The 13,026-nt window shown below is 44.8% G+C and overlaps 1 protein-coding gene across 10 annotated transcripts in view; it reads left to right on the top strand.

Annotated features, from left to right (window-relative positions):
- HERC1 (HECT and RLD domain containing E3 ubiquitin protein ligase family member 1) overlaps positions 1-13,026 on the top strand; it is a 3,379,312-nt gene that overhangs the window by 3,325,585 nt on the left and 40,701 nt on the right. For all 10 annotated transcript variants that reach the window (XM_069624399.1, XM_069624403.1, XM_069624396.1 and 7 more), the window contains exons 74-76: positions 1,796-1,872; positions 7,200-7,452; positions 10,390-10,542. In XM_069624399.1, the coding sequence (XP_069480500.1) occupies positions 1,796-1,872; positions 7,200-7,452; positions 10,390-10,542 (483 nt within the window). The remainder of the gene's footprint in view (positions 1-1,795; positions 1,873-7,199; positions 7,453-10,389; positions 10,543-13,026) is intronic.

The raw sequence follows: 13,026 nt of genomic DNA, 5'->3' as shown, positions 1-13,026 counted from the left end.
AGAACTTGCTCCGTTCCCGTCTCGATGGAGAAGTCACCGCAGCTGGGGGTGTTCGCTGACAGCCTCGCGTTCTTAGGTTTGGAGTCCATGGCGAGCTCGGCTTGATCCGTTGAAATGGTGCGTTTCGGCACCCGTTTTGGTGCCGGTAGCTTTTCACCATGCTTCCGGGGGTTCCCTCTTCCCGGGAGAGGTTCTTTCAACGGCCGGAGCACCCGGCGATTTGCTTCTGCCTCGACACCGGCGAGCGGGCAGGTAAGGCGAGAAGAGAGGGAGAGGGACGGGGAAAGGGGGGGAATAACGGGAAGGAAAGTTACGGGAGGGGGGATTTTGACAAAGCGGTGAAGGGCGGGGGGGAGGGGAAGGCTGGAGAGGGTAGGGTATCGGAGGCAGGAGGACACTTTAAAGCGCCATCAACTGCCGAAAAAGAAGGGGGGAAAAAACGCCGTACCTGCAACCGCTCGCGATGATGGCAGCAGCATCTCTTCTCTTGATGTTATTGATATTTCGTTCGAAATTTCCAGTGCGGAGGCAGTCCTGTTAGTCTCGTCTATGCGAGGCTGTAAGTCCATGCAGGTAGTTTTGCCCTTAGGGGCCGTGGTCAGGCCACGGTCTGCCACAGTCTGCGACCTCACTCTGCTGCTCACTCCGCGCTGGACTTTCATCTCAACGAACCTTTGGTACTGCCAGCTTTCTTCATGTATCCTTCTTCGCCTGCTGAAAGGGAATTGCATTCACTGGACAGTGCATGTGCCGTGAAGTTCTATGTTGCACGCACAAAGGACTTTCGAAAGACGTCTCCACTTTTTGTCAATTTTGGACCTGTGGGACATGGGAAGGCCCCGTCTAAGGCTTCCATCTCCAGGTGTCTCTCTGCCTGTGTCATGCATTGCCATCGTCTGTCTAGCTGACCGCTTCCAGGCCAGCCGAGAGACCATTCCACCAGCGCCATTGAAGGTACGACAGCAATTCTCTTTGGTGTTCCCCTGCTCGACATCTGAAGGGCTGCTGCATGGAGGTCTACCCACACCTTCACAAAATGATTCTGTCTTGACAGGGATTCCAGAGACGAGTCCCAGGTCAACCAAGCGGTGCTCCGCAAACCTGTTTGTTTGAGGTGAGTCTGTTCCAGGCGTAAGGGTATTGCCTCTGTGAGCCTTGCCACCTTCGGCGGTTGTGTATATGTACTGCTGTGTAATCGTATGAGCATGTGAATCCATGCAAGACCCCATGCTAGAGAAGGAACAAGTTACTTACATGTAACTATTGTTCTCCAGCATGGGTCTTGCATGAATTCAAATGCTTCCCCTCTCTGGTTCTTCTTGTTTCATACTGCCACTTTATGTACGCTACCAAATCTGAAGATGGCCACCAGCAGGGGAGTAGCTTAGGAGAACGTGTGTCATTGGCTGGGGGCAGTATGACCCAAAGTGACACTGATGGGCTGTAGAGGAGACAAGCAGTTTAAGTTTAAAGATAAACTGGTTTCTTTTTACCGAGGATTCCCAGCCTGACCACAGGGAATATTCATGAGCATGTGAATCCATGCAAGACCCATGGACTTGTTCCTTACCTTTTCTGACTCCAAATTTCTCTTACTGTTTTATCGTTGTCTCAGCATATTAACGAAATGTGTTGCAATTAAATGTGTTGGCCAGCATTAGACTTTCCAAAGAAAAAGCACGATTCAACTCTAGAACGAATTTGTGAAATGCATAGTGAAATTATTTTGACACTGTTTGATAGCTGATATTACAACTAGCATGTAATAATTTCTTTTTATATTTTAATCATTAAGGAACTTGAAACAGGTGTGGTTGATCTGCTTATTCCATCTCCAAATGCAACAGCAGAAGTCGGATACAACAGAGATAGGTATGTTGGATCTCCATTTCAGTTAAACATGTTCCACAAGAGAATGGAATTTATCTGTGCAATTAACAAACTATTACATTAAAATGTGATAAAGCAGAGAGACAGATGCAAGGTTTGAAGTAATGTAACATTTGTCTGCCATCTGCCTTATTTCAACCAGGGTATTGTGTTAATTAAATATAATCAAGGACTGCCCTGAAAGTCACTTTCAACCTTTTTCAGTACAAAGTGTTAATTTGGGAGAATTAGCCAAAGAACATTAGAGTAAAAAAGCATCAACGTTTGTCCAATTTCCCATGGCTGCCGAGACTTGCTGGGTATGATAACATTTCTGCTGTTAAGACAACGTATCAATTATTTTCAAAAAATGATACATATATATTGTTTTACAAATGTGGAACTTGGCTGAGATCATAAACACCTGAAAGGTAGCTTCTTTACTTGTGTTGCTGGGTGAACAGGGATATATAATTAGGGTGAATACTGCAAGAGAAGGTGAGTAGGTGACAGATCTGCTCAGACAAATAGAACTACTCAAGATAAGTGATGCAACACTGTGCCATACAGTAATAATTTGAGCAGCAAGGAATTTGTTTACAGGGGAATACCTTTGGACAAGAACTAACAATTGGGGAAAAGCTGTAAGTGATTGAAGATGTAGGTGTGTTTTATAACGGAAGTGTAGAGCCGCAGAGAGGAAATGGAGGGCTTCTTGCTCATCCTCTGACAAACTGGCCTGCTCTGGCCCTTGCCGATTTCTGCAACCTCTCCTTTGCCTCAGGCTCTTAACTCTCCCCTCTGAAGCACTCCCTTGTGCATCCTCTCCTCAAGAAATCCACAGCTGATCCATCTTGTCCGGCAAACTACCGCCCAATTTCCATTACTCCCTTTTTGGGTAAGCTCTTGGAAAAGCTGGCCATCTCTCAGCTTAATCTTCATTCTGACTGTTGGCTCCCTCCATGAACACCAATCTGGCTTCAGAGCTGCCAGAAGCACAGAAACTGCTCTCCTGAACATCTGTGAAGATCTGCTCTACAACCTTGACTCCAAGTTGGTCTCTCCTCTGCGTTCGACACAGTCAACCATACCATCCGGCTCAATCGTCTCTGTGACAACCTGGGTATCATTGATCAGGCTCTGGCCTGGCTGACCTCTTTTCCTTCTGATCGACCCTCCCAGGTACAACTTGGGTGCTTCTTATCTTCTATCCCTCTCGCCATATGTGGTGTCCCCAGGGGTCTAACCTCTTGCCCTGGCTTTTCAACCAATATCTGGCAACTCTCGCCTACTGCATCTCCCTTTTCTGCTCAACGTTCCAGTGCTATGCTGATGACACCCAAGTCATTTTCAGGCTTCCTTCAGCCTCCTCCTCTCCTTCCCTCATCTCTGATTTTCTAATCACCATTCAAAATTGGTGTGCTGCCAATGATCTATGTCTAAATCCCAACAAGACCGAGATCCTCCTTATTGGTACACCATCTTCTTCTTTTCCTCTCACACTTTGGCCGCCTCCATTGGACCTCCACCTACCCTCACCTGCGTGGCTAAGAACCTTGGTGTTATCTTTGACTCTACACTTTCCTTCTCCACACACATCTCTGACGTCTCCAAAAAGTCACACTTTTTATTGCACCTCCTCAGAGGTACTCTGTCTTTCCTCTACTTCCCTCAGAAGCTCACTGTCTCCCAAGCTCTGGTTCTCTCCAGACTGGATTACTGTAACAGCCTCTTTCTTAATCTACCTGCCTCCACTCTTTGCCCTTTACAACTAATCCAGAACAGGGCTGTGAGACTTGTCCTTGGCCTCAAGCCCTGGGATCGTATCTCTCCAGCCCTGAAATCCGAAATCCCTTCATTGGCTCCCAGTGGATGCAAGGATTCAATTTAAAACCCTCTGCATTGTACACAAGGCTTTCTGGGGCCTGGGTCCAAAATACCTTCTACTATCCCTGTGTAAAAACCTCCCCTCTCGAGCCATTCGCTCCTCTACTTCTTACTCCCGCAGGGTCAGTCGTTTTGCAAAGAAACAAGCTGGGGGCAGATCTGTCTTCGCATGGTGCCTCCCTTTAGAACAGCCTTCCGGCCACTTTGAAACTGGAGGAAAACCATCTCCGGTTCCGGAAGCACCTTAAGACCTTCCTCTTTGCCTCTGCCTTTGCCCCCCCCCTTCTCCCCTGTTGATCTGCTTCTTTCCTTGGCACTGTTCACCTGGCCGCCTTCTGTAATTTGTGCCCAGTTACCTTCTCACCGTGCCACTCTCCAGCTTCGCCTCCAGGCCACACCCTGCACTAGGGTTCTGTATCTGTAACCATACAATGTCACCCCCCCTCACTTTTCTTCTGCACTTATCAGATATACCTTATCTGACTTACTTTCACCTGCCACTTGTTGGCTGCACTACCATGGGTTATCGCCCTTATGCATTTATTTATCTTATTTAATATTTATTGTGGTTCTCTACACTGCTCCGCACTTTCGACTCCCCCCTTCAATGCACTTTTCGCCCCTTTTTCCCTTTTCCATGCACTTGCGCTTTCTTAAATGTCACTGGGCCTAGTAAGATTGCTGTTTTTCTTTTTTGTTCTCCCTTGTTCCCCTCCCTTTTTGCCTGGTCGCGCTCTGAAACACTTAGGAGCGCGATATAAATAAAATGTCATTTAATTTAATTATAAAACAAAAGTTGCTAAACGATGAAGATGGTATAAAATGAAGACGAGGCTAGCTTGAGCCACATAAAATCAATGTCCTCACCAGATCAAATGCTTGTCACAGTGGGTGATGCAGAGACATGAACAGAATCTATCGAAATTATCAGCCCCCAAACCCCTGTCTCCCACCCCTAAAACCCCACCCCAACAGTTGCCCCACAAGATTTAACCATTTACCCCACCCCCACATACATTTTAGATCTATTTCTCGTTATAAAAGATTCGATATATGTGCATTCTTCATATTAGTCATTTCTGAAAGGCTAAGGTACTTAAGACTGGGGCCCCTCGGAAGACATTATGGAGGTGTTGCTTTGGGCCAGGAGGCCAGCAACAAAAGCTCTAACCACTGCCATTCGAATATATTTTGCAGCTGATATATAAAGGATATAGACCCTTTTTCATGTTAATCACCAATGGTTGTTTCTTTCTTGCCCCGACTTATGATGCGTCGACCACCCGATATGAGAACGTCGATATCTAAGCTTTGCTCTTTGTTTTTACATCATTTGATTTTGGAGGTTGGGCTCTAGTATCTACATTGAAGTTGATGTGTAAAGTAAAATCCAGTTTTGTCATGAAACCTGCATATGCTGAGGCAGTAATCTGCAAATGTGTATGCCAACATACGGTTCTTGTACTAAATCAGTGGGTATCGCATGTTGCCAGCTGAAGATCGTGATTTAAGGACTTCATGAAAAGATGAAAAAGTAAAGTGTTCAGAACACCAGCTTGCTGATTGCCCATTGAGATAGGGAAGTAGTTTGTGAGCTGACCTTGCCGTCCAAACCTTACTCTAGCCTCAAGGCCTTGATTCATTTAAATAATTATTGTTAAAAGATGTAGTGGAACCGAGTTGCAAGTCACCAAAAGTACCTAATTACATTTTGCCAAAACCTTTGGTGCTGGCTGTGCCTAAAGAAAATCACAAGGTTTGATTCAATATATATGCCAGCATTGCTACTTTAAAACAAATTAGCATGCTGGTTGGTTTCACGGTTCTGTCCCACCCTTGCTCCTATTTGGCCCTCAGTGCCAATTTCTTGACCCCATGTATGCCTCAGTGTTGGGTCTGATCACAATCTGCTTCAGTAATGCCCAAGTGTTGCTCTTGGTGCTCTCAACATTTCCCTGCAACCTCATACTTTCACCAATCTTCTCTGCCCGCACATCACTCACTCACTTTAGCAATTCTACATTGCTGTACTTCTAGGCACCATATGGGGATAACCCACAGTTTAATTTAGACTAATTTCTACAATTGAGGACACAAAGTGTGCCCTTATATGTTATTTACTATACATTTGAGCACCTTGTTGATATGTGCTATTTGCGAAGACCAAAGTATGTCGACATTTAGATAATACAGGATCTGCGTTTAATTGTGATTGTGTTGCTGTCTAACAGACATGAGTCAAAATATTGGGGCTGCCCAACATTATATGACTGTTAAAGGTCAGCTTCTCACAAGTATAGCAGTGTGTGTATGTACATGTGCACTCAAAAACTCTCTTGCTCTGCCTCACACAGGCCACACATAAATATGCCTGCACACTAGCACCTTTTTACCTGCCTGGTCCTGTAGATTTCCTCTACACTCTCGCGCCACCTCCTAATGCGCCTTTACTCCTCCTTCCCTAGTGACCGCCTGCAGTGATGAGTGCTAGGTGACTCGCCTTCTGGACAGGGTTTGATGACCAGCCATGAGCAGGAGGAGTGCCACCCAACACTGGTTGCCTCTGTTTTCCCCTCACTACTTATTAATCAAACCTGGGCTGTGGACAGCCCTCTGGGTGCAGTGAAGATCTTCATTATGTCCCACAGGACTCTGTCTTTAGTTGCCCATTAGGCAATGGATTGTTTGCTTTCATCAGCCTGACACTGTGTGCATTGCTGCACTAGCAAGTGCTTCAGGGTAGTTTTGTGGTGGCCCCGGTCTCTGGCCCATGCACGGCATTGTGCAGAGTGACAGGCACACACGTCTTCACTCTTAATTTGGTATTAGTGCATTATGGCACAGCATAAGAAAGCCAATTTACTAACATTTTATTAGGCATCTGCTTTTATTCGACACCAAATTATGTAAATCGTTCTCTTGCGATGAAAGCATCATATTTCACTTACACCAAACATACCATGCTTGGTATGGTATTGCCATGCTACACATAAAAGATGATGGATGTCATCTGAAGTATGTACGTGATTGGGCTAAATTACTTACATGTCCATTTTTTTATTCCTTTGCTGTGTTCACCCTAACCTGCACCACAGTTGCCATCCCACTCCTTTGCTGGGAGATTCCTATTTCTGAGTGGAAGCAATATACAGTGAAAACTACATACAAAGGAAATGTATGTTCAGGTTTAGAAGAGTGATCTAAATGACCATTAACTTGTCTGTGATATTGATGTTATTATGTTTGTCTAGTCTGTGTTTCCACAGCATGAAAGTTACTGAAGATGGTATGTCAGTTGGACCACAAAGCCTATGAATATGTAACTGCCGGAAATGAGTATGCCATATGTTCAGACTAACCATACATGTTTTAACCAAACTTCCTGGTGATTCCGTTTACCCCACTGAGTTAAAAACTGAAAGTTGTAGTATTTGTTTTGGTAGGTTCCTTCTGAATCCTTCGGCGTGTCTAGATGAGCATCTCATGCAATTCAAGTTCCTGGGCATTCTGATGGGTGTTGCTATTCGTACCAAGAAACCTTTAGATCTTCACCTAGCCCCAATGGTTTGGAAACAGCTGTGCTGCATCCCGCTAACGTTGGAAGATCTCGAGGAGGTAGACCTGCTATATGTGCAGACTCTAAACAGCATTCTTCACATTGAAGACAGTGGGATAACTGAAGAAAACTTCCATGAGGTAAAGTACAGCAATCATTACTGGTTGAATTATTCCTTAGGCCTAATTCGTCCTTACTTGTTTTTTTTGTATCTGCGAAATAATGAGCTATTAGGTCCAAATGACTAGTCCTAGAATCTCCTGGCGTTTTATTACCCCTCATTTTTTCACTGATTCAGCAAGGTTTACCTTGCTTTAGGTTACGAAAATGTGAGCCGTTGACAATCTTTAGCCATCCTGAGGTTTTCAAATGTCACCCAAACGTTTTTTCTTTTCTCCTGGTCTTGTTAGGTTTTTCAGAACCATTTCTGGTGTAGGGTTCTGAGAAGCCAACTGTAGTGGGCCTTTTGAAGGTTTACCGCAAAAGTCTAACCAAAGTCTCTCCGGGAGCAGTAAGCCTCAGACTAAGATCAGGGGTTTGGTTTAAAGTACAATAAACTAACACAGGACATTGTCCAAGTAGATATACAAATACACATACTTATTTAGCAATTCATGTGCATTAAGTCAAAGCACTAAAAAAGCAAGGTTATTTTTAGGAAAGTTTCCCATTTGTGTAATTCACCCTCCAGTTGTGTACCCCCCAACTTTTTGCTATTGTCTGACAAGCCAAGCCTGTCTTTTGCCAGTGGTGCACAGCCTTATTCTGCACACCTTTGGGTGTTCGCTCACTTTGTTATGGCAAAACTAACATGCCCTTAAAGACAGTCAATACTGGGAGACTTTGTTTCCCTTAGTCCTTTCCTATGTTGCAGCTTTTCTGCAACATGTTACAAGTGCACAAAGTACCTCACAGTACAGTGCGCTTGGATCTACCTTTCTTTTCCAGAGGCCCTCAAAGGATTTTTTGATGGAAGTGCAGATGTGCCTTGGACAGGGCTGGTGGCAGCTTATCTTTTCGCATATTTTTAACCCTTTCGCGGTTGGCACAGGAAGGTGGCCTGGCTCCGAAATGGCCATGCCACAAGTTTCTTTGTGCTGTCTTTTGGCCATCTTGTCCCTTTACCTTCCCCAGGTCAGCCCTTATTCTGGTCATGCAGTCTCCCACGAAACGCCAATCTTTTGCGGGCTTCTGCATGCCTTGTGTGTGCGCCTCCAGGATGTGGGCTGGACTGTCTAGTTCCAATACACATCCTGGGTGCCAGAGAGTCTGGTGTGCTGGGAATGACTGGGACCACCATGGTCCGTGATTGGTCCACGTCTGGTGTACCTGTATTTGAGCAGATCTCCCATTGGGTCCTCTTCGTTTTGGCGCAAAGGAGATTCTGGATAAGAGAAAGCTCCAAACACCCATAACAGGTCGACATCTTGAGTTCTCAATTAACCTAGGATAGGATCCAAGCATCCTAAAACTAAGAAGCTGAGTCTAGGAACCACTGGTGACCCGCTAGAAGGTTTGGCACCCTCAGCCTGCTGTTGTCCCGCATGTCCCCTCTGCATCTGATTGAACTTAGAAGGTCTGCAAAGGCGCTTTGACCCATTTGAATAGTGAGAACAACTATTCATGGCACCTTCATCTTAACCTGCAAGCAAGCCTCTTCGGAAGTGTTCCTAGACCAACCAGTGAACTGACCAGCTTGCGCAGGACCTTTGCTCTGAAACTGCCACCATTTCGAGTGGACACTTGAAACTTGGTCGATAGTAAACTGTGTTCACGGCACTCTCACACCGAATTTCGTACACTTGGCATTCCCAGGTCTGGAATAAAGAGAAAGCACCCGAACCAGAGTACACGCGGTCACCGTGTCGCCCAGTCGTGGTGACGAACTTTGCAGGTGCCTTGCTGCTGTGCCCCTATGTGCCTTTGATCCTGCTGCAGTGAAACTGGCCTGAGCCCTTCATCGGGAGCGCAGAAATTGTCACTGTCCTGCCACGGATAAGCAATGTTTCTCAGCCAGTGAAAGCCGCAGAACTGCTGCATTTGAACCTGCAACCGTAGAGGACTCGACTGCTGAAGTTTGGTCCGGAGTGCGCCGGGGGTCAGTGAGTACTTGCAACCCTTACCAGTGGCCCCTGGCGCATCCATCCATTTATACAAACGAGTGTCCCCTGAGGGCCACTCATATTTTCTCAAGTAGCCTGTGCTACTCTCTTAATCCCAACTCCTGGAACCTTTTCTGCCCTCTTGGAGAGACCCTCCACGAATAGTGGGAACTTATTCTTCATCGCCTCACCCACCTTCCTCAGCTGCTACAGCCCCTGCAAGAGAACCCGTTTTTGCTGCACCACACGATAGCATGCACCAGCGTCTGAAAGTACTTTTGAGCATTAGGCTCCACTTTTCGTAGGAACTGGACTGCCTCTTAGTTAGGGATTGATTGATGAAGAACTGGCTAAAGTCTATTTCCACTGCTTGCTCCCTTTCCTTTTAGGTTGTGGGCCCATTCTGTGCACTAATCCTTTAGGCCACTTGGCATTGTATATATGTATTATAGTAGTGTTGTATTGGTTTGAAGTATTACTGTTGATATTTACTTTGTGTTTGATGTCAAAGGTCTTGAATAAATGTATATTTATTTTTGATATATACACCTGACTGGGAGAATTTTGTAGTGTTCTTTGCTGTCTGTGCTCATTGTGGGCTTTCAGTCACCCTCACCCCTCCTGAGTCCTAGTCTTGACCACCACCAATGATACGTTGATTGGTCTGGCTTGTCCAGAAGGTTACCCTGTTCGAAGATCTAGGCTGGCCTTCTGAACCCCCACCAGGTCAGAGTTCAGAAATCATCTCAACAGTTATTGGCATTTGGCACAAGTACATTTTCAAATATGCATACTTATTTAGCATTTCCTGTGCATTAAGTCAAAGCACTAACAAGATGAGGTTATTGGCATTTGGCACTCCTGAAATTGATGTTTTTATCTTTTGGATTTCAGAAATAAGTTAAGAATGTAATTTTGTACCTTTTGCTTTTCATTCTTCGTGTCTCATTCTTTTTCATTTTCCTTTTTCTTCAGATGATTCCTCTTGATTCATTTGTTGGCCAAAGTGCTGATGCTAAAATGGTTCCCATAATCCCTGGTGGGAACAGTATCCCACTTACCTTTTCAAATAGGAAAGAGTATGTCGAAAGAGCCATTGAGTACAGGCTTCATGAAATTGACCGTCAGGTGAGTGAGAAACATTTACTTGCATATTTATTATCTTCAATAAGTAACTTTTTCATAGCATTAGCTCCTTAGTATTTTCTCATATTCGCATACTAACACCATCTTACTCCCTTGGTGCCAAACTTAGTTTGTATATATCAAGAAGCATATATTTTTCCACTGCTCACATGCAAGATTATTCTAGTGTACTGATGCTTCTGACTTGCTCTCTGCATAATATCTAGATTCCCACTATGCCAGTGGTAACGTCAGGGGTATTATTTAATTACGTCCAGCACACATGTATCTGCTCCATTCTGAAAATGCTCCACCAGTTCAACACTGCAGCTTCTTTTTGCTAGCAGGTCTTCTGCAGTAGCCTGATTGAGGAAGGTATTGTGCTTGAAAACTGTAATGACATAGTAGCACTGCTTGTTAGCCGCTCTCAGGAACACTTATGGCATATCATTTGAAGAAATGGCAATGCTTATTGTTACCTTTGAGATCTGTGTGGATAGATTTCTCGCTGACCTGGTGCATGTCAATCTTTCCTAGACATCACCTGTTCTGCAATGAACGGTATTATAGTGCTGATAGTCAGTACCCAGGCGTATTTCTCCTGTTACAGCAGGTTTCAGGAACCTGTGGCTCTTCATATGTTTTGGACTAACCCTCCTGTGACCCTTGACTATTCAATATGCTGGCTGCAGCTTTTAGGAGTGATCCAAAACAAAGATATTGAGAGCCAATAGCTGCTGACCCCTGTAGGTGCAACTCATTGACTATGCTTTTCTGGAAAAAGAGAATTTTCTTTACAAAGAGTGTTCTGGTGACCCTGAGCGTAGGGTCAGATGTTCCAGTATTTCTGGCTTTAATTGTAGATTGCGGTGTTGGAGAACTGGGAGTACAAGTGACTTTCAGTTTCCTTTTTATTGGATCGTTATTGCATGGGTGTTCCATTAAATGATTTTGAAGAATCTGTTTATAGTATACTGTGCTGGAATTGAACTCGGTATCGCCATTTCTGTGGATTACCTGTTTCTTTATAAACGGTACACTAGATAATAATGTTCTTCCCTGTGCTGTCGCTATACTTCCTTGGTATAAATAATATCTTTGGTCTAAGAACGCATGGCTATTGTTCACTACATTTGGGATGATGGGAAAAATTATACCTACTATAAGCCCTTCAGAAATGTTAATAGCCTTCCATTTCCTTGGAATTCCTTTAATTTCTATCTAACTTATTTCCCTTGAAGCTTTGACACAGCCATGATGCTTTCCAGGGACTCATTCAAGCTTTCGAAAAACATAAGTCGGCGGCAAGCTCAAACTCGGAAACATTGATTTCTAATGATTCCTTACTCCCAGAGCTTCCTAGGGCTTAGAAAAATTCTCGAGCCACAAGACTGGGGGTCTGGGTCTTTTTCAGCCACCAGGGGATGTGCTGCAACTTCACATTGGCTCAGCTCCCAATATTCGGTTCTCTTCACACTGGATGCAATTTAATTGATGGTGTATATATGAAGCAGGCTGGGGCCCAATGACCTCAATTCCTTTTTTCTGCACACTCATACACTGCTTTATAACACTACTACTTTGCATTTAACTGTCGTATGTCACCAACAAAGATTGCCAAGAACCAAACATAGTGACTTAATCAGCTACCCTGCACATTTTATGTACAATCAGAAGGCCCTCAAACTTTTTGCACTTAATAAAAACAAGGCATAAACACATTTAGGGTAACATATCGTGTCCATGTCCACTGTTCTGAGGAAACTATTGTCTCACCGAAGATCTTTGGCTTCCAATCTTGCATGGATTGTGCAAGTGGACCCATACAGGTGCTGCATTTGGATTCAGATTATGACACCAAGGAAGCCAGCTCTTATACACCCAAACGATGTAAGAGAGCACGTTGTTAAGGCCTTCACCTCTCTGCACACATGCAGGTAAAATTCAACTAAGTGCCCAGCTCATTCTGACACCCCTGTCCACTGACCAGGAACCAGAGGAATCCCAACACTTTTGAGAAAAATACCAAGAGTACAGGTCGGAGAATCAAAGGATGTTATGCTGCCCAAGTACTTTGTCCTCCAAATGCCAGCCCTCTTCTCGTGCACAAGAAATCGTACTGTGACTCCTGCTCCAGAAGTTGGCATCTGACTCTGAGTAATCACTTAGATCAGGGACCATTCCCCACTAGCTTCCACATTCAACAAATTGGAATGAATTCCAGCAAAAGATACTCAACATATTCGCTAAGGCAGATAGCGCTGGTTGTAGACCAAGGGCCCAATGCACCTTCCAAATCCAGTAGAGAACCCCCTTCAGCCTGCCACCGTGCACCTGGGAGCTTGGTTTGGCCCTAGAGACATTCGTATTGGTCTAGGGCTGCACCCTGCGTCTCTGCCTTTTGCTGGAGTACTACAGCACTGCTTCTTCTCAGGAGGTTCTTGATTGTTACTCACTCTGGAAGGTAAGGATAAATCTGTATCAGAC

This window comes from Ambystoma mexicanum, chromosome 11 (genome assembly GCF_040938575.1).
Source record: "Ambystoma mexicanum isolate Mex_15411 chromosome 11, UKY_AmexF1_1, whole genome shotgun sequence".
In the NCBI taxonomy this organism is placed as follows: Eukaryota; Metazoa; Chordata; class Amphibia; order Caudata; family Ambystomatidae; genus Ambystoma; species Ambystoma mexicanum.
This window is presented reverse-complemented; position numbering and strand designations above follow the sequence as displayed.